The 22053-nt window shown below is 40.0% G+C and overlaps 1 protein-coding gene across 6 annotated transcripts in view; it reads left to right on the forward strand.

Moving 5' to 3' along the window:
• Nucleotides 1–722: 722 nt before the first annotated feature.
• CHD6 (chromodomain helicase DNA binding protein 6) overlaps nucleotides 723–22053 on the forward strand; it is a 139128-nt gene continuing 117797 nt past the window's right edge. For 5 of the 6 annotated variants that reach the window (XM_045529296.1, XM_045529295.1, XM_045529298.1 and 2 more), the window contains exons 1-2: nucleotides 723–819; nucleotides 8637–9157. In XM_045529296.1, the coding sequence (XP_045385252.1) occupies nucleotides 787–819; nucleotides 8637–9157 (554 nt within the window). In that variant the 5' untranslated portion in view covers nucleotides 723–786. Of the gene's footprint in view, nucleotides 820–8636; nucleotides 9158–22053 lie in introns of those variants that run through there. The other variant, XM_045529301.1, reaches the window with a different exon arrangement.

Genomic DNA, 22053 nt, shown 5'->3' on the forward strand with positions numbered 1-22053 from the left:
TCCCTGGGATGCCCTGATGCCTTTTGCACTTCTAAAGCCAATTGCTGTGCTCCTAGGGTGTTCACGAGTCATTTATGAGAGAAAGTTCAGTGTCATGAAGAGTATTATAGTTAGAATGGAAATATGAGCTTAAGTCTCTGGTAGAATAAAATCAGTCATTTAAAAAATTATATGAAATATTGCAATGGAATGTATTTTGTCAAGTAATATATGCAGATGGTTTAAAACATCAAATAATGTAGGAGAGCTTACGATGAAATGCAGGTGAATGCCTCACCTTATATCAACTCCTGTCTCACTCCTTAGAATTACTTTGAACTCTTTTAGCTGTCTTTATTGTCTGTATTTCTATTTCTTGATTTATCTGTTGTAGACAATATTTATTAATTTTCTTCGAAAGAGGATGAGGGCGTATCTTCTACCCTCTCTCCCCACCCTTCTCAATAAAGCCATTTTGTTATTTTTGATTCCTCTTTTAGTTACCACTGTAACTTTAATATGCCAGCATCTTTTATAACTTATTTGATCTACAAAGATAGTATCTTTTTGGCTCCATCCCATCTGTTGCTGTAAATTGGGTCTGGGATAGGGCTAGGTAGAATTAGGTCTGCACTTAGGACTTGAGGGGTAGTTGGACATGAAATGTTCTATGGGAGTAACCTTCTAGTTCATGTTTTCCTTGTGTGTCACAGTTAATCCAGAGATGATATAAAATGTTTTATTTTGGGTTTTATCATAATCTTTGCCTTTTTATGTTTTATAGAAATAAATATCTTCCTTCAATAGATGAAAATGAAAATACAGAAGAAAGAGAAGCAGGTAAGTGATCCTGTTTCTTTTAAGTGAATGTATCTATTTGGCACTTCTTAAACAAGAGGAGACACTGACAGTGTTGCCTCATTTTTTAACCACTGGCATTTTCCCTCTTGTCTCTGTTTCCTGTTCTTCTTGTAGTAACCTAGAGCTCTAGTCTGAATGACTTACTGTATGGATTTTTCTTTTAGCTCTGATCATCTCTGTATAGGAATAAATGTAATGAAAACTGTAAACAGAATATTGTTCAAAATTAGCTATGCAGAAGAGAAATGTTTCCTCCCTTGGAACAGCTTTCTGAGTTTTTCTAAAAGGGAGACGTGACCAATTCTTTCTAGTTTATATATTTATTATTTTGGATTTTTGATTATACTAAAAGCATTCTTGTTTATAATAATCTGTGGATGAGTTCCTCCTAGAGGGAATAGTGAACTAAGTGGAAAGACACAAACATCAACTATTTGGCATTCAGTTTCTTAAAGGGGAGGGGAATGTGATTCATTTTGCCAGGATCTCTTTCCTTAGCTGATATTCCTGTGTCCCAGGTGCTTGTATATTCAAAGGAACCCCAGGACCCCAATCAGTGTGGCTCAGGGAGGTGAGATAGAGAGACCTGCCTCTGTCTCTTGGAAACAGGCTATCTCTGATGGGCTGGTTTCCCTTTTACATAGTTGAAAGACAACCTGGTAACTGGGGGATCTGAATCCCTGCTTTTCACTGGGACCCTGTGCAAAGAGGTTGGGTGGGACCAACTACTCTTTCTCTTGAGTTTGCTCCAGGGAGCCTTAGGCAGATACAGAGCAACTTTAGGGATATGGTTGTAAGGACTACCCTCTGTTCTATCCTCAATGGATAGGTTGGTTTGGGAAAATAATTGACTCATCTGCTGCCAGTTCTTTTTTTTTTTTTTTTTTTGAGACAGAGTCTCACTCTGTTGCCCAGGCTAGAGTGCTGCTGCCAGTTCTTAACAGGAAGAACAGTGACTAAATAATGTCTGCACACTGGATTTCTGTCCTAGCTCTATAAAGAGTTGTTAGCTGATAGGCAAACACTACAGAGAATGCAGTTCCATCTGCCAGGAATTTATCCTATAAATATACTTAGGTGTGTGAAACAGTATGTACAAGGGCTTTCATTGATGTTTTATTTATGATAGCAAAAATGGAAAAAACCTACCCATCCATTGAAAAGGTTACTATTTAAATCATAGCACATGCACCTAGTGGAATATTACGCCACTGTTAAAAAGAACACCTTACTGAAGAGAACCCCAAACCCACAAAACTATTGTCATATGTGATGTGTGAGCAGGTTTATATTTTTAAAGCAATCTGTGTAATTTTTAAAACATTCTTTAAGGTAAGCTTTTATTTAAATAAAAACATTCTATGGCAATTACCCCTAAATGAATTCTGGTTTCTTTCTTTTGAGATTTTACTGGTTCATATTAATACCTTTGGTATGCAGCCAGCTATTATGTAGCCTTAGTTTGATGGGCTTTTGTTTTAGACCTCACAGTAATGTTGATGAACAGAATGAGGTTTTTCATGTAAAAGTTAATATTAGGTATGTTAGAGGAGTAGGTTAACTAAGTGAGCCACTTTTAGGAAGAGTTGATCCTGCTTCTTTTATAAATACTGATGTTAGGCTATACTAATGACTGAACTGCAAGAAGTTGCAGAGCATGAAAATAGAAAGTTACATTCATGCTGAAGCAGTATCTGTGCTCCAGGATTGAGAGTTCATTGCCTGATAGAGAAGAGGCCCATGTTTTGGAATGAACTTGGGCTTTGATCATTGTTCAACAGCACAGGATTGAAACTCTTAACCCTACCACTTAGTTGCATAACTTTGGGTAAGTTCAACCTCATTTTTTAATCACTTAAATGGGAGCAGTCATACATGCCTCGCATCATATAGATAAGGATTCAATGAGGTAATTGGTTATTCAGTATATCAGTGGCAAGGAAATCTTAAAAATAACCATCAAATGTTTTCATTTTTTTTTTTTTTACCATGTTTCTAAGGCGTTAGAAGCAGCAACAGATAAAACATCCATTCTTTAAAAACCCTCATTCCTATTAATTCATTTTTCCTTTTCTCTGGGGAAAAATAGCATGTAAATAAATTCTGATCTTGATAATTCCTCATTTCTTTGTTCAAAATCTTAGCAAGGTAAATTAAACTGAAATGATAGATTTTACCAGTTACTCAAAACTCAGTAATGCATAATCATGCTTCTTATTAACCAGAAAGGGTATAACAGGAGTGGTGTGTCAAGAACAAAGGGTCTAGAGATTGACTTTGTATTGCCCAAAGAAGTGTTGCAAGAAAAATAGACTTTAATAAAATGTTTTAAAATTAATCACTCAGGGGAGCTGTAGACTTTTTATCTATATTAAAAAATAACTAAACTACTCCTAAGAAATATATATATTTTAGTTTCTAAGATGACTAAGCAGTATTAGGCAGAAAAGAGGTTAGCTAGAGAAATAAAGTGTGAACTCTAATCACTGAAAACTCATATAACACTATTGATAAATAATACAGCTGAAAATACTTCTTTGTAAGGAGACACATCCTAATGTTAGCGGTGGCAAACCTATGATGTAGGAATATTGATTTTTATTCATCTCAGCTCCTTGCTTGGTACTCAGAAAAGTATAATATGAAGAATATTATGTGATATATGATATGATCTGTAGGTATTTGTAATCTTAAGGGGTAAGAGGGTTTTGGATGTGTGTGTCCAGTGTAGAAAAGAGTTAATAAACAATGAATGCAATAGAAATACATAATATTTTGAGTAGAATTAAAACTTGGAGCTATGACCAGGAGGTAACCCAGACTTGTAGTTAACTACAGGAGAACTTGATTCCTAATCTCATGACCAAGAGTTGGGTAAGCAGAGCCCTGTATTCTTAGGTCCTCTAAAAAACTTAAAGGTCGGGTGGGAGGATATGCTGTAGAACTCTCAAACACCTTCAGGTTATTAGACCATGTTTTCTTCCCTAGAATGAATAGGGATATAATTTATTCACTAAACAAATATTTGTTGAGTTTTTCAGCATTTATTCATCCAAGAAATGCTTGAATTCTACTTTAGGCCAGGTTCAGCAGTAACTAAAAAATTCTTTTTCTTAAGAAATTTATAGTCTGGTTACAGACAGACAGTTAAGTAGGGGATGGCATATGCCTTAGACGAGCCAGCGTTTTATTCTGTGGGTGGAATATGATGCCTTGGAATTGGAGAGTATGTGGGTATAGGAAATGTCAGCCCCACCAGAGAATTTGAGAGTGTTCTAAAAGAAGTGGTATCTTCTGTGGAGAGCCAGGTTTCAGGCAGGTTGCTTCAGAGGACTCAGGAGGAAAGCTTGGAAGGGAAGAGAATGATATATGAATCGGTTTGGGAAGACACAGCACATGGTGGTAAGGGAGAAAGGAAAGGCCTGGAGTGGGGTGCTAAATTTTGAATGATGATCAGAGGTGAGGTAGGATAAAGAAGCATTTTAGCCGACCGGCCTCCAAGTTCCCAAAAGAATTGGCCCCACAGCTGTCCTGGGGCATGGGGAGTTGGGGAGGGGGTGGGGTGACGACTCAGATCTTTAGGAAGGTGTTTACCGCCAGTATGGTTCACTAAATCATGATCCACAATTCAGAATAGTGAAAAGAGGAAGAATAGCAAAGTTGGTGATATAATACGGATGAGTAAATAATTCACTTCTGAGTTTTTCAACTTCATCCCACAGCGGGGGTAACAGTAGTTAGACCTTGAGTTCGGTAGTCATTGGAAGGCCTTTTCCAACATGTATAAAGTGGACAGTTAGTAAGTTGTCCAGTAAAACCAAGATTCAAAACAGTCTTGCCATAGAATCATGTTTTAAAGAGAAATTTGAACATTAAATGCTTTCCCCTATCTTTTAACATACCTTAACAATTTTTTTCCCCATCATTCTAATTCATTTTATGTTCTGAAACATATACTCAAGGCCAGAATAAAGTGACTGGGATGGCAAAACAGCGTTGACTCTTTTCATGTGAGGTATGGTGGATGATGCTAAGACTGTGTAGCCTGAAGAAGTGAAGACTTCAGGACATCACATGGAAAAGAAGTTACATGTATCTATTTCTGGACCTGTGGACAACAGTAGGACACATGGGGAGAGTTACAGGAAGATAGGCTTTAGATCCATACAAGGAAGAACATCCTGAGAAGTTGAGCTGCCCTGCCGTGGCATGTGCCTTGTGAGCAGGAATCTCCCTGTCCTTAGAAGAGACTAGAAGTCTATTTATTAATACTTGACTGGGGGTAGATACAATGGTGTTAGCTTTAATTGTTCATTAAACTGTACAGATGTGTTTTATGTACTTTATGTATATTTTATAATAAAAAGTTTTAATGTTCTAAAAAAAATACTTGACTGTTAGAGAGCATGAAAGGGTAGTTTTGGACTTGATGGCCTCAGAGGTCCATCTTGACTAGAATCCTAGGGTTTGCCAGTGCATTTATTTATGGTATTTAAAAGACCAAACTAAATGGTATGAAAGTTGACACAGTTCTAACTAAAATATTAATAGATAGTAATTGTATATTACATATTGGTTTTTTTCAGCTTATGTTACTGTTGTCATCAAAAATATCACTAACATTTATGAGACAGATGCAAAACTATTATTTTTTTAATGGGAATAAGCTGCTATTTTTTCAGTTCTTTAAATAAAAAGAGGCTTTAAGTCTATTTACATGTAGAAAACATTGGCATCAAGAAGACTACTTAAAAACATTGAGTAGCATCGCCTCCTCTCCTGTCTTGACCAGAGGAGTCTGGGAAGCCATGGTGGCCAAGCCGTTGGAGCAGCTTCAAAGTGGTGATGAAAGGTTTGGATCTGTGACATGTTGAGCTCATACACAAGTACACAAGCATTGCTGTGACTGTGGAGAATTGTCTTATACCTAACTTTGATTCACCCATGGGAAAACTAGCCCAAAGGGTTAGTGTATTATGAAAAAAGCAGAAGTGTGACAGGAGATTCTTTCAATTTTTACTATAGTTGTAACTTTATCACTAACTCACCATCAATCCCTCAGTCCATCCTTTTGCTAGTAGTGTGGTTTTAGATAAATTTTGCAAGTTTTTAAGAACTACATAATATTTAGATACCAAGAATCAAAAGTTCTCAATAAGGTGCTTTAAAAATAAAAACATTTTTGGTGGGTTATTGACTTCTGAAGTTATAATTTTATATATTTTTGTTGCCAACATCTGCCTTTTAGGATACTTTCCCCTTTTCAATATTGCTATATTTCTTGGGTTTCCCTTTTCCCTCTAGGATGTCCCAGCTCTGCTGCTGTCTGGTAATATACACTTGGCACGTTGCTTCATCCCTCTGAACTAATTATTTTATCTGTAAGATGAGAGGGTACACTAGACAATTATCTGTGATTCCTGGGAGTGGAATTGCTGGGATATCATACAGATGTATGCTAAGTTTTATAAAGAAGTGCTTGACCTTTTCCCAAAGTGGTTGTATACTCCATCACATTTCACGTTTCTAACCAAGTTTCATTCTGCTGGTCTGGTGGCCTAGCAGTCGTTATAGTTCCCTGGGAGGTCACACAGTGCTCAGTGAAATGAGTATTAGCTTTGCACAGTTGGAGAGTTCAAATCCAAGCACTTCCACTTGATAGCTGTGTGGCTTTGGGCACATCACTTAACATCACTACTCTTCCATTTCTCCATATACAAAATGGTCCTCCTTATGCTGACCTTGTGGGATTGTTACAAAGATTAGAGATCATGAAACATGCCTCATGTAATGCCTAGTATATCCATATGGTATGTGTTCAACAAATGTTAGCTGCTTCTGTCGTTAATGCCTAATGATTAAGTAACTCCTACTGTCGGCTGCTTCCAGCTTCTTTGGAGAGTCTGTCCTTCAGAAAAGAGACCTGGACACAAAGGTTGAAGAGAGAGTCTCACTCTGACCTACAGAGAACTGCCCTGGTAGAATTAGGTCTTTTATGTGTTACCTTTGAAAGCTTATTTAATAAACAAACCTGTATGTCTTGCTTTTTTAGTCTGTCCACCCTTGCATGCTAAGCAAAATCTTATTGCCTGAGGGCTAAGTGTTCCTGGCACAGAATTCAGTAATATCCCGAAGTTGGCTGTGTACTCACAGGATCCGAGCTTTAACTGGATACCTGTCACCCCACTGCTGGGTTTCTTTTTGCCTTGTGGTAAAAACCACATGACATAAAATTTACTATCTTAGCCATTTTCTTCTATTTGATTTTAAATTTCTTTTATATCTACTTAGCTCCTCCTCTTCCTAAGCCATCTTAAGTACTTGATCGGTAATGAGGTGGTCAAACCAAATTGTTTTCCTATTTTTTTCAGTAGTGAGTCCTGCCAGAATGACCAGTTCCCTCTGGATTTAGGATTGTTTATGAGGCCAGACTGTATTTATGATAAAGATCCAAAAATGTCTTTCTTTTCTTTCATCTTTCTCTCCTGGGATTCTCAGTGTTATGTTTGGGAGCAGCAGACTAGGAAAGGGAACTGTAAAAAACAGAAGGAGAAATACGCAGCTGAATTTTCTAGTCTCCATCACTCCCAGGGTGGGCCAGGAAGTTTGAGCACAGATTGGGTAACCGGCATGCTGGAGGGAAACTATACCACCTGGGCAAGTGTCTGTGCCCTTTAGCACACGCCAGACTCTTGTGAGGAGAAAAGGCTCCTTACAAATGGTGCTGTTTCTAAGCCATCACCCAAAGATGATTGTAACCATTTTCCTGGAAAGCCTGCTTGTCCCTCCCAGGCTCTTCTTAAGTTCTTTGTTTCAGACCAAGGAGAGTGAGCTGTTCCCTGAAACTAGCACCCACACGAGTACCTGATTATTGTCAGACTTAGTTTGGTTATGAAATGGCAGATATTTTTTATAACACCAGACCTGAAAGAATGAGATGTAACTTCTACTTCCAAAGGGATATTTCCTTTAAAGCGGTCACCTTGAGAGGCTGTACTTTTATTCGATGGTACTCAAAAACAGCTTTGGAACTTCCTTTTTAGGGCTGCCTTCAGCACCTGTGACACATCCTTTCTAACGGCGTCTATCACAATAGAGCTTCCTTCTATATGGGTAGTTTGGGTTTTTGCATATGGCCAAAGGCTCTTTGGTGCTCAATCTGGTAACTAAGCTAGATGATCATATAGAACATTACCATTTCTAGTTAAAATTTTTTAGTTGAATGATCCTGATTTTTTTCTTGTTGAGAATCACCTGAGCTGAAAGTTGATGCTGCTTGATGATAGGTGATTGGGGGAGGTAAAGCAGCACACCACTGAATTTGACGCTGCCTCCTTACCACCCCCAGTGATGCCACCTTAATTCATGACCAAGGTCTCAGAACACATTTCAACAGTAACTTTGGTGTATTAGCACAATAGAGGCCATTCTGGGTCAGAACAGTGTGCCTAGGATTTTGTGTCTGCTAGTGGCATCTAAAGGCATTTTGTAGGAGACTGTTGTAGTTTCCTGTTTTAAACATGAAACTTCAAAGGTGTTTCAGATTTCTCCATACGATGTGGAAACTCTTCAGGTTTTCATGTACTAATTTTTAAATGTAGTAGGCTCACAATACTTTGGTACAGCTCCGCAAGGGCAAAGGCTGTGTGTGTCCCCTGGCCTAGCGCAGTTGGAGTGAACACATGGTAGGACTCAGTAAATATTTGTTGAACAAATCTATGCATTCAAACTGAATAACACTCTTGTATGAAGTATGCATTGGAAGGGTAATATGCTTGTTTCTCTTTCTTTTACAGTTGTCAAATTTAAAAGTTCTGAATCACTCCCCAATGTCTGATGCCTCTGTCAATTTTGACTACAAACCCCCATCACCATTTGACTGCAGCACTGATCAGGAAGACAAGATTGAAGATGTTGCTAGTTGCTGTCTGTCCCAGAAGGACCTGTACACCCCTGAAGAGGATGCTGCTACCCTTTTTCCTAGGAAAATGACATCCCATAATGGGATGGAGGACAGTGGAGGAGGAGGTACTGGAGTGAAGAAGAAACGGAAGAAAAAGGAGCCAGGAGAGCAAGAGGGTGCAGCAAAGGGAAGCAAGGACAGGGAGCCCAAGCCAAAGAGGAAGCGAGAACCGAAAGAGCCAAAGGAACCCAGGAAGGCTAAGGAGCCGAAGAAGGCCAAGGAGCCCAAGGAGCCGAAACAGAGGGATGGAGCAAAGAAGGCGCGGAAGCCCCGGGAGGCCTCGGGCTCCAAGGAGGCCAAAGAAAAGAGAAGCTGCGCTGACTCTGCAGCCAGGACGAAGTCCAAGAAGGCCAGGTGCGTTCCTTTCTCCCTGCGCTGAGCACTTGCCTGGGCCTGTGCGGAACGATTTGCCTTTGGCATTAGCCCAAGCCCCTGGACATAACCTCACCGCCCTCCTGTGGACCTCAGCTTCATGCCTCACTTACAGGATGGGGAGCAGGGATAGCCACTTGGTTCTAATGCACGAGGCTGTCCCTGGAGGTTGCTGTTTTTCAGTTGCATTCCTGGAGTCGTGTTAAAAGACAACATTTTTGGTTTTAAGATACTCTAAGAATTAATTCCCCACCCCCTTTAGACCCCAGCTATCCTTTTTGGCCTGTATACTTAGTACTTGGCATTCTTTTTAGTTGGTGGTTGGTTTCCTGCCTTTTGTAGATGTACCCCTTAAATCCCGTGTTTATGTGCTCTTTGTGTTCATAGCTTTCAGCCAGAAGTGAACCACTTTTCTCACCTCCTGATGAGAGAAAGATAACTTTAATTAATATTGACCATACAATTTCTTGCCATTCCTTTTGGACTAAGGAGAATTAAAATGGTAACAGGGAACAGGATATAAAGGAAGGGACATTCCGGGTGTGATATAGCAATGGCAGCAATTTTTAGAACAGCGGCAGTAAGAGTGACAGAGGGGCAGCTATGAGGAGGGTGCACAGTCCTGGGAATCGGTGGTGCAGGCAACCCGGGAGAGCCATGGGTATCTGCAGAGTTCCAGACAGTCAGGGACTGGCCAGCTTCCCCTAGGCTACAAGCTCTGAGTGGAGGACCATTCCTGATCTTTTTCTCTAGTTCATTGTCTAGCACAACGCCTGACACATCAACGGGTGCTTGGGAAATACTGAGTAAATGAGACCAGAGGAGACCACAGTGACTTGTAGAGAATCAGAGAACATAAATACAGATTCGTTGCAGAGTGGGTGATAGGCAGGTCCTGGCTATAGATCCTCTCAGGATAGCAAATGCATTCCTCATACAGTGAATTTAGTATCTGTCATCTATATACTGATATAATGATTTTCATTTTGTCTCTAAGTTCTTAGTGCAGAACATTATATTTAAACTTTTTGAGGAAATACCAAACAAATATATGACCTATATCTTAATAGATTTACGTTTCTAAAATCTCAAGTACAGAGGCGGGATATTTATATCTGTATCTATCTATGTATATGTATGTATTATATCGAACCATAAAAATGCAGAGATTGCTGTGAATGCTAACAGAACAGAAAGTAATGAGGCCATCAGACCTGTGCTGGGCCAGACATGAAGGAGGTAAATTTTAAAGAGAGAAAGCATTTTAAGTGGTGTGTGCTACAACTTGGAGTTTACTAAATGGTTCAGTTCTTTTTCGGGACAGTTTGTGGGGACCAGATGGATAATTTCCTAATCCAAGTTAAAATTCTGCCTCATAGTGTTTATTCCCTTCTGCCTGGCAAGGGATTTCATCTTTTGTCTGTCAAAGAGGCTTGGGCGAGATCCTAGGAATGTAGTTTACAGAGAATGCTCATAAAATACCTTACAGAAGGTCAAGAGAGGTAGGCAAAAATCAGAATTGTGACAAATGAAAACCTTACAGGATTTGTTTCTCAGTGAACCTAGTGAGCATACTCTGATGTCCGATGTGTGGATGGCGTAGCAGAGTGACTCTGGCTTCTGCCAATAATTTTCATCTCCGTATTACTTTGGAGAAAGCTGAAATGGTTCTTTAGGTTAATAGCTTATATGAAGGAAAAAGATCAGACATGAGCTAGTGGGGTGACCTTTTTGGTTATTATAGAGAATAATGAGGAATGAGGATAGTGTTTGGGAATTTAGGGTAATTAGAGGAGGGTTTTTGGTTTTTTTGTTTTTTTTGAGACAGAATCTCACTCTGTTGCCTGGGCTAGAGTGCTGTGGCATCAGCCTAGCTCACAGCAACCTCAAATTCCTGGGCTCAAGAAATCCTTCTGCCTTAGCCTCCTGAATAGCTTGGGACTGCCTGGCTCATTTTTTTTATATGTATTTTTAGTTGTCCGGTTAATTTCTTTCTATTTTTTTTTTTTTTTTTTTAGTAGAGATGAGGTCTCGCTCTTGCTGAGGCTGATCTTGAACTCCATACCTCGAGCAATCCTCCCACCTCGGCCTCCCAGAGTGCTAGGATTACAGGCGTGAGCTGCTGCACCCAGCCCTAGAGGAGGGTTTTATAGTCTAATAAGCAGTCTGTTTTGTGTAGAGGGCAGTAGAAAGCCACAGGTATCTGAGTTCACTAAGCCCCTGGTCTCTGACACTTAGTTTTATCAACACCTCTTTCTTTAAGGCATTCATGTTTACGTTGTGTGGGTATGAAACAAAGTGATGAGTGTACAGACGTTGCCATAAATTCCATTTGTTGATAAGGAGACATTTCACAAAACAAGGTTGGGTGTCAGATGTATAGGCAAAATCAGGGTTCTGACTAATAAAAAAAAGTACAGGTTTTATTATATATATGTAGCTATAATTAAAGGAACTTAATTTTGATCTCATTGGGCTGTGTAAAATATAAGTGATTAGGGAAGTGCTTGGTAGTGTTTCAAAGGGCTGCTGTTAACTTAGAAGACAGCAGAACCTCTTGAGATTTAGAAATCCAGCAGACACCCTTTGAGAGAAGGCTGACAGATAGATAGGGATGGTCATCTCCTTATGTGGGCAAGTTATATGGTGCTTTCTCAATTTTTATTTTGGGCCTGTATGATACTGATCTGTGACATATTAGAATTCTGTGTAGCCCAGATAGGGTTCTGGACTGGTGAGCCTTTGATTTCTTTTCTTTTATACCTTTATACAATTGTTTTGGTCCCTTCAATTAATGATCCCAGTGGTCAGCAAAGGCAGGGTTTTTGTTTGTTTTTTTAAGAGAGAGGGTCTTACTCTGTTGCCCAGGCTGGAATACAGTGGCCCAATCATAGCTCACTACAACTTCAAACTTTTGGGCTCAAGTGATCCTCTCACCTCAGCCTCCTGAGTAGCTAGGACTCCAGGTACATCCCACCATGCCTGGTTAATTTTTTATTTTTTGTAGAGACACGGTCTCACTATGTTGCCCAGGCTGGTCTCGAACTCCTGGTTTCAAGCGATCTTCCTGCCTTGGCCTCCTGAAGTTGTGGGATTACAGGCATGAGCCACTGTGCCCAGCCCAGAAGCAGTTTTAGATATGAAAGGACATTAATTGATTAAAAAATATACATTAGTAATTAAGTCTTAATTTTTTGTACTCTTTCATTTACTCTTGCACATTGGCTCAAGTACATGTTTTGATTTGAGCAGCTATTGATTAGGCACTAGATAACACTTGATGGTTATAAATGATTCACTGAATGCTTGGATTGCTGTAGGAGCTCTACAACTGATTTACAGGCTTCCGGCCTTTTTCTCTTTCAGTCCATCTTGCTAGCTGCCACCTGGGTAGTCTTTCTGAAACACTGCTATTAACTTATTTATGTTAGCAGTCAGTGCCGATGGTGGTAAATCAAATCCCCTTTCCCTCCGTCTCGATTCTAAATCAGTTGGGAAATAGTCAACAGTGATGGACATCTAGTTATCAGCTTCATTATTGGTAGACCACATGGAAGAACTCTCTTTGGCTTGTGGCCAGCATCAGACTCCTGGTTGCTCCCTCAGTTGAGTTCATCCACCAGAATTGCAGGCAGTCTCTGGAACAGAGGAGGGGATGCTGGGCCATGCATGCGCGATTCCTTTTCCCAATCTTGCCAGTCAGGTTATGTCCCTAATCCGAGAAGTGAGATGAGTTTGCAGAAGGGCAGAAAATACATTTCCAGTATTATTTCCTCCTTGGGACTAAAACATGCTTTTCCTTCTAAAAACATGGGGTCAGGGAAATGGGATTCCTTCTAACAATTTATACCTGCTTAGAAACCTCTGGTTTTTCCTGTTGCTTCCAGGACAAAGTCCAGAGTCCTTTCTCTGTTATTCAGACTCTTTGGAGTCTCGCCTCTCTCTGCCTTTCCATCTCTGGCAACAGACCTGGCCAGCTAGATTCATCCCATTATCTCTTGAAAGTACTTAACTCCTTTCTCCTTTGGATTGCTCTTGTTGTTTCTCCCAGCCCTTATGTCCTTTGTTCTCCTCATATCCCTAATCCTTCCCATTCTTTGAGTCTGAGTACAAGTCCAAGTTCCTCCACAGAGCTTCCCCAAACCAGTGTGCCTTTGTGTCCCTGTTGAACTTCTGTGGCACTTAGAGCCTCACTTTTCATTATAAATCATACCTTTGACCTGCGAAGGCTAAAAGAGGTCTAGTTCAACCCTGTTGTACTGCAGCCAGGGAATTATCTGTCCTTTCACGGGGGTGTGTTAAAAACTCTGGCCTCTTGATTTTTGCCTCTGCAACAGGCTGGCTTTTAGTCATTGAGGGTGGTTTTCCTACTTGTCTTCTCAACAAAAGTTAAGTGCCTGTGATCAGGACCACCATGCCTTGTGTCTCTTACATCCCTGGGGGCCAGTCACCAGAGGGGTTTGTCAGATTCACACATGATATTTTATGTATGTAACTTAATTATATTCCAAGAACAAATGGATAGAATTGTCCCTGAAAATAAGACCTATATAAGATATATTATAATAACTCTCATTGTTAAATAACAGTAGGTGGTATGTTCATTCTATAAATAAATGACAGTTTAAAAAGTAACTTGTGCAAGCCCCAAAACCTAGTGAGCAGCATTGTCAGGATTTGCCTCCAGGTTTACCTGGCTGTAAGATCCACTCCCTGCCACCCCCTCAGCTTCATGTCTCTTTCTTCCTTTCTGGGGAAGGTCAGGAATGGACACGAGGAGATTCTAGTGTTACAGAATTTGTTTTGGGTTTTTTTTATTTGTTTGTTTTAAGAAACAGAGTCTCGCTCTATTGCCCAGGCTGTGCAGCAATGTAATGATAGCTCACTGTAGCCTTGACCTCCTGGGCTCAAGCAGTCTTCCTGCCTCAGCCTCCCAAGTAACTGGGACCACAGGTGCACACCACCAGGCTTGACTAATTTTTAGAATTTTTTTTTGCACAGATGGTTTCTCACTGTTGTGCAGGCTGGTCTCTAACTTTTGGTCTTAGGTGATCTTCCTGTGTTGGCCTCCCAGAATGCTGGGATTACAGGCCTTAGCCACCATGCCTGGCCCTGGTTTTTTATTTGTAGCAAATGGCCCCTTTTGTATAGAATTTCAGTTTGCTTACTCCATTGTATCCTTTCAAGGACTGCAGTGGCTTCGGCTTTTTCCTTTGCTGTTTCTCTCTGCATTTGAGAGGCAGCAAACAGGTAATTAATTAAAAATGTCTCCTCTCCTAAGCTTATAGGTAGAGTCTAGCAAATTTTTCAAGGATGATAATTAATAGTGATGAGTATTCATTTAGTGCTTAGGAAATAAAAGCCTAAAACTCTCAAGTAGGAGAAGTTTTAATTGAAACTACCCTCTCTTCCTCTCTTCCTCTCCTTCCAAATTATTTTTATTTTTATTTATTTATTTTCTTTCTAGATAGGGTCCCTCTATGTTGCCCAGGCTGAACTTTAACACCCTGGTTCAAGTGATCCTCCTGCCTCAGCCTCTGGGGTAGCTGGGATTGCAGGCACACACCACTGTGCCCAAATCCAAATTATTATTATTATTATTATTATTATTATTATTATTATTATTATTATTTTGAGACAGAGTCTCACTTTGTTGCCTGGGCTAGAGTGAGTGCTGTGGCGTCAGCCTAGCTCAGAGCAAACTCAAACTCCTGGGCTTAAGTGATACTACTGCCTTAGCCTCCCAAGTAGCTGGGACTACAGGCATGTGCCACCATGCCCAGCTAATTTTTTCTATATATATTTTTAGTCGGCCTGATCATTTCTTTCTATTTTTAGTAAAGATGGGGTCTCACTCTTGCTGAGGCTGGACTCGAACTCCTGACCTCAAGCGATCCACCTGCCTCGACCTCCCAGAGTGCTAGGATTACAGGCGTGAGCTGCCGTGCCCTGCCCAAATTATTTTTGAGAATGAGTTTAGTTCATCCCTTTATTGTATAAAACTTAAGCAAGAAAGGTTCTTTAGGAACCCAAATTAGGCTCTGTCATTTCCCTAACTCTGAAATTAAAATTTCACTTAGTATATCTCCTGTGCTTATACTATTTTTTAATTATAGTACCTTTTTCCAAAGAGGATAGGAGCTACTTGCATAAGACATTCACAGGTGTACTTTTGTATACATGCAAACATATACACATACCCATACACACATAGACACACACTGCCAGCATAGCCGAAGCAGGGGATCAGAAAGGTAGGTGTAGGAACATGTAGGAAACTGAGTTTTTACCAGTTGAGAAAGAATTTCTCATGTAGGGAACTGTCTTTGTTCATTTTATGTTGCTGTAACAGAATGCCACAGATTGGGTAATTTATAATGAACAGAAATTTATTTGACTCACGGTTCTGGGGCTGGGAATTCCAAGAGCATGGCGCTGGCATCTGGAGAGGGCCTTTGTGCTGCTCATCAACCTGTGGCCAAAGGCAGAAGGGCAAGAGAGGGTGAGAGCCAGGGAGCAAGAGGGGGCCACTCTTAAGATAACTAACCCACTCCTGTGATAACATTAACCCATTCATGCGGGCAGAGCCCTTATGACCTAATCACTTCTTACTAGGCCCCACCTCCCAACACTATTATATTGGGAATTAAGTTTCCAACACAGGAACTTTTGGGGACACTTTCAACCATAGCAGGAACATTATGTGATGTAATGGATACTGTCCTCAACAACAGTTTTTTGCATCTAATGCTTCTGTATGCCTGTGAATTTAATATTTTTCTTTCTTGAAATTGCCTGTCATAAAAGCTTCGTGGCATTAGAGGACAGCTTGGTGAGCAGGAAAGATGATCCATTTTGGTTGTATATGAGGCCTTTTGATGCTTTTACTCAACACCCAGGGTATGAGTACCTGAGGAATAGGTTTAGCCCTTTAGGTTGTCCTCTCTTACAGAGGGAGCCCAGCATTTTGACCAAGCCGAAGGTTAATTTTGAAAGCGAAGGTCTTGAGTTTTGGTGTTTGTGTTGCTGGTGAGGGCAGAGCATAAGCTTTGGAATTCCCACGCATCAGAACGGTTTATATTCTCTCTTGAAAGTCAAGAAACTAATCAGTGTGCTGGACTGGCCCAAGTCGGGGGCATCTGTCTGGATCTCTGGTTCTCAGCCTTTGCTGTGCCTAGGGAATTACCTGGGCAGCTTGCTAGAAAAGTAGATTCCCTGACCACATCCCCAAAGAGGATGATTTATTGGGTCTGGGGTTGAGCCCAGGAATCTACAGTTCAGAATTCTCCCAGATAACTAAAGTGTAGCTGGTTCTTGATCATCCTTTGAGAAACATGGGTCTCAGAGGAAAGATCACAGGAAAAATGGAGCCTATTTTAGTTTTTCTATTTAACATCTGCTAGGAATGAAAAACCAAAAAGAAGAAAAGAAATGGATGGTGTGATCAGCTCGAGTTTCAGCCTTTCATCCCCATTTGTTTGGTTTGTCAACCCAGAGCAGATTTTCCTCCCAAATCTAATAAGCTTAGTAACCGTCTGGAAGAAAGAGTTTACCTTTTCTCATTTTCTTCTTTGGTGGTTGCTTCTGGAAAGTGTTAAACCCCAGGCCTTCTGATTATATAACGCTTTGAGCTGTGTGATTGTTACTGAGTCAGCTGATAACTGTGATGCAGGAAGAGTAGTAACATTCAGCCGGCTCTCCCCACAAGCACTGATAGCTGTTTCTCACTGTCTGAAGGTCAGTCTCCCACCTTCATGTAGAGTATCTTCACTGAGGCTGGTTTTAGGCCCAAGAGGTTCCATTGACAGGGTTGTTTCTATTGGAAGACTTGTTTTTACATTCTGACCATTTATTAGAATAAAGAAGACAAATATAAAAATGTGTGTGAGTTCTTTGCTTGGACTTTATGTTATGTGGGGAAGAAATCTAAATGATAATGGCAGAGACTCACCTCTGAAGCTGTGGACTGAATCTCCATTTCTGTTTTTTTAAGAGTACTGGGAGTGCTTACTCTGTAATCCCCAGGGCTTAAGTTAGGGTCTGGTACAAAGTGGACCTTTACCAGATCTGTAAGGAAACAGACTATTACTGTTATTACTAAGTAATAATGCATGATAAATGTCTGCTCATTTATTTATCCAGTGTATTTTTAGTGCCTCCTGTGTGTGTGTGTCTTGCTTTGTTTGTTTATGAGTATTTTTATTGGGAATGAAATAGTGAAGGAAGGACAGTGTCACAGAAGTATTATCTATGAGCCCTGTCATTTAGGAGCTTGCACAAGTTAGAGAAACCTGCCTTGCAAGTGTTCAAGAAATAGGCAAAAATACAAACAAATGAAGAACCTGGTATAGCTGCATATAGAATAGCTGAAAAGATTTACAAGATAAAAGAGTGTTTCAGTTCTAGTCTGGGAAGTCCCTTGAAAAGATGAGTGTTGAGCCAGGTATTAAAGGAATTAATAGATGAGAAAAGACTTAAAGCAAAAAGATGAAAAACCATTTAAACAAATGTTCTTTTGGTGGGGGTGCTTCCAGTTTTAGGATGGTAGACCCAGCAAACTTTTATTTTCCCTTCTTCTCCAAATCCTATTGAAATGACAGGAAGAACAGAGGGGAATAAATTCTTCAAAGGTGAGAGATGTTACTGAATTTCTGAACGAGGAAGGCCATTGGTCTCATACTGGTAGATAAATGCTATGGAGGAAGTCCCAGTTCTGAGCACATGCAGGATCTATGTTTGTAGCAGAGGTAGAAGTACTTCCTCCTCACAATGGAGCTGGCAGCTCTGGAGGAGTGATTGGAGGCAGGCCAGAAACGGAGGTGGCTGATTGAGGGACTGTCTGCAGAGTGGCTGTGGGTTTGTCAACTCCAGGCTGAAGTCAGGCAGTAGCTCTAAAGATACTGAGCAGTTTTCCCTTGAGAAGGGGCTAGAGCTCCAAGGAGGGGCTGACATTCACAAGAAGGGGGCATAGGGGTACTAACTTCTCCACCTTTCCCTACCCATACCCTAAACATGGGGAGAGGGACAGCCACTTGACAAGTGGGCAGAGTCCTAGACCAAGCCTCCTATTCAAGGGTAAGGCTTGTGGAGAAAGCAACTTACTCAGTAGCAGAGGACAGCCTCACCAGCCACCTATATTTTCAAACTAGTTCATTTTTAATAGGAGCAATCTACCAAAGAGCACAAGACCATAGAGGAAAAGAAGCAGCATAAAGCAGGAAAAAGAAGAATGAACAGAACAACTGTCCTCAGGAGAAACAATTCAAGGAAAAGAACTTGTACAAATTTTAAGATAGCATCCTCAGATTCAAGATGATATTTTGTTTGCAAAACAAGAATTGGTTATGAAAAAAGAGCAATCAGAAAAACAAAGAATTCATGAAAATTTAAGACATAGTTGCCTAAATAAAAGAATTCAACAAAAATATTGGGTAGGGGCAGGAATAGGGGAGGAATATAAGATCTAAATTCATCAGTTTTCATATCAAGATGTCAGTAGTCATTGCTTAATGTTAATAAACAATGAACTAGAAGCATGAACAAATTTGTAGTTAGTGGTGATCAGTGAAATGCGATTCTCTCAGAGAAGTGAGATTTGGTGCACTAAGGACAACTTGTACTTTTCATTTCAAACCGTTCTACACTTTCTGAATTTTTATTTTCATTTGCTTGTATTACTTTTAATAAGATTACTTGATAAAACTCTGCTTTGTCACTTACAAGGATGTAATTTTTTTGTTTCATTTTTTTACTAGTGTAATATGACAAACCTGTCATAATCTCTCTTTTTAAAATAATCTCTGTTTCGATGGTGCTTGGTTAAATATAGTTAAAGGTGCTTGGTTGATACAGTTAAAGGGACTGAGGGACAGGGTAGTTTTGGTTTACAACATCTGTACCAAAATAATTAGTTTTTTTGTGTTTTTTTTCTACCAACTCAGTTCACTACATAGACTGAACTAATATGAGCATTATGTAAAAGTGGAAATAAGTGTGCAAATGAGCTTTTTCAGGGTAGTATCCATGTTTTTAGTATTGCACTCCCGGGAAGAGGTTCAAAGCCTATAGGAAGGCCAGTGATGGAAATGTCTCTGAATGAATATTCCTAGAATGGAGTAGTGGTTCCTGGTCTGGCCTTCTCTGACTCTGCTTGCCTTTGGAGGCACTAGTTGAGATCATGGGCTATTTCCAGTGGCTGTGGTAGTGCCTCATTCTTTCCCGTAAGGCTTTGATGGATATTTTTTAAAGTTTTAATTTTAAAATGGGAAGATGAGTCATTTTGAATAAATGCAGTTTGACAGGTAAGATATTTTAATACTTGGGATCCACAGGGGCAGAATAATAAAAGACTCATGGTAGTACTATGTTGTGATACTTACCTAAATCTTTGTCCTCATGCTCGGATTCAGTTTCTAACTCTTGATTTTAGCAAAGAAACCTGGAGGTTGGGAACTGGAGATAGGGTTGAGGGAAAAGTTTGAGAATGCCTGTTTACCTAGTGCTTTGATATTATAATGTAATTTTCTTATTCAAAAAGCCAAAATATACTCATTTTTCTAATGCAAACTACAGAAAGTAAAGGTGCCCAAAGTCGTCTTGGCTGATGAAGCCATGTAGAAGAAAGGATAAGAGAGCTTTGGGGTGAGGCCTAATAATAAACTGTTGGTAGTTATAAATGATAATTGTCCTGCCTGTGTAGTATCTTGTACCTATTGGGCGTTTCTTGCATGTCATAAATACATAGTAGGTGTGTTCTTTACAGTGGATATATGTTTTGGTTTAAAATCAAGCTTTATTTTTTAAATTAAAAATAGGTCCTTTGAGTCTTGAAAATCTTTTTCTTTTTTTTTTTTTGAGACAGAGTCTCACTGTGTCGCCTGGGCTAGAGTGCCATGGCGTCAGCCTAGCTCACAGCAACCTCAAACTCCTGGGCTCAAGTAATCCTTCTGCCTCAGCCTCCCGAGTAGCTGGGACTACAGGCATGTGCCACCATGCTCAGCTAATTTTTTCTATATATTTTTAGTTGTCCAACTAATTTCTTTCTATTTTTAGTAGAGACGGGGATCTTGCTCTTGCTCAGGCTGGTCTCGAACTCCTGAGCTCAAACAATCCGCCCACCTCTGCCTCCCAGAGTGCTGAGATTACAGCTACCGCGCCCCGCCGAGTCTCTAAAATCTTATGTCTTCCTTTTTTTTTTTACCTTTCTTGCAAGTTAGTTTATTCTAACTCTGAAAGCTGGAAAAGAACGAATTAATGGAAATGAGATTGCTTTGGTCCAATCTCAGGTGCCAATAACTGGTGAGAGTATTAGGCTTTTGTATTATTCAGAAGTGACATATACCCAACTTAAATTTGCTTAACTTAGAAAAAAGTAATAACAAGGGTGTTCACTGGCTTAAGGAATCAGAACCAGGAGGTTTAGTTGAGGTTTAGCTAAGACTAAGGCTCTTTGTCTCCAGCCCCTCCCTATACCTCTCTGGGTGTCAGCTCCATCCTTTACAAATGCTTTCTTCTTGAGGCTGGAATCGTGGCTTCCAGCAACCATGGGCTCACAGCTTAACAGCTTCATGACCAAAGAGGAAGGAGATTCATTTTGTATCCACTCCTGCTAAATTTTTTTGAAGGAAAGACTCCCAAGTTGGCCTGGCTGGGTCATGTGTCCATCCCTGGACCAATCACTGTGATAAAAGGAATAGGATCCCATAGGCCAGCCTGATCTTTTGCCCACTCTTGTGTTCTGGGAATCAATACCGGTTATCAGAAAAAAAGATGCTAAACAAGCACAGTATTCACTTCAGCTTTGAATGTCAAAAATGTCAAAATAAGTTATTTTTTTAAGTTTGTATATATATGCATACATATGTCACATAACTTATTTTAGTGAATATCTATTATATATATGTTTTTCCTGAACCGTTTGTAACTAAGTTGCATACATCTGGCCTTTTGATCCCTAAATACTGCAGTGTGTCTTTCCTAAAAGACCATATTCTTAAGTAATCATCGTCTAGCTTTTCTTTTTGTTCCCTTGTAACTAATAAGGAATCTATAGGGAGGCACTTTAAGGTCATGAATATATCTTGCTCCTCTTCAAATTATTCTCCCTAGATTTAGCATCCCTTGATGATTCTGGACTGTACTCATCTTTTCTATGGTGGTTACAAAATGATTTTTTGTCTCTGCGACTTCCTTTGCATTTAACATTTGGGTTTTGTAGTAAACAAGAGCTCTCCCTTCTCCCTCATGTCTGTCATTGGTATGGATTCCTGTTGTTCTCAGTGACTTGTAATTCTTTACTGTCCTTAATTATTAATACTTTGGTGCTCAGATGATCTGAGTTTTGGGTGAGAGCTCTTCAGGCTGACTCTTGTATTGTTTTGGCATGCCCTCTTCATTTTTTTCAGGCACTCTTTTATTTTCTGACATAGCAAGATATTTCAGGCTCATCTTCTATCTTCCCTGCTTTAGCCTTGGAATCACCCGTTTCTCTGAGGAGCTTTAGTATTAGACATCAAGATCTAGTGCTAGGTGTACACATTGCTAATGGGGCATCTTTGCTCTTAGGCCCTTGTAGTTGTGAAAACTAAGGGGGGAAAATACACACACATGCACATACTGATACGTGTACACATGGATATATGTATATATGTGTACGCATACGCGCCTGTGTTCCTGCATATTATAGAATTCCTGAGTTCACACTGGTGAATTTAGATTCATCCCACAGTATCTTCCTTGCCTTAGCAACATTTCATATTTGCCATCTCCCCTATTAGTGAGAACCCCAGCTGCCAACGTCCACACATTTACTTGTTTGCTTAATCCTATAGCACATCTAAAATAATTTCAGAATCACATCACCCATACAACTACCAAAA

Source organism: Lemur catta, chromosome 17 (genome assembly GCF_020740605.2).
Source record: "Lemur catta isolate mLemCat1 chromosome 17, mLemCat1.pri, whole genome shotgun sequence".
Taxonomy (NCBI): Eukaryota; Metazoa; Chordata; class Mammalia; order Primates; family Lemuridae; genus Lemur; species Lemur catta.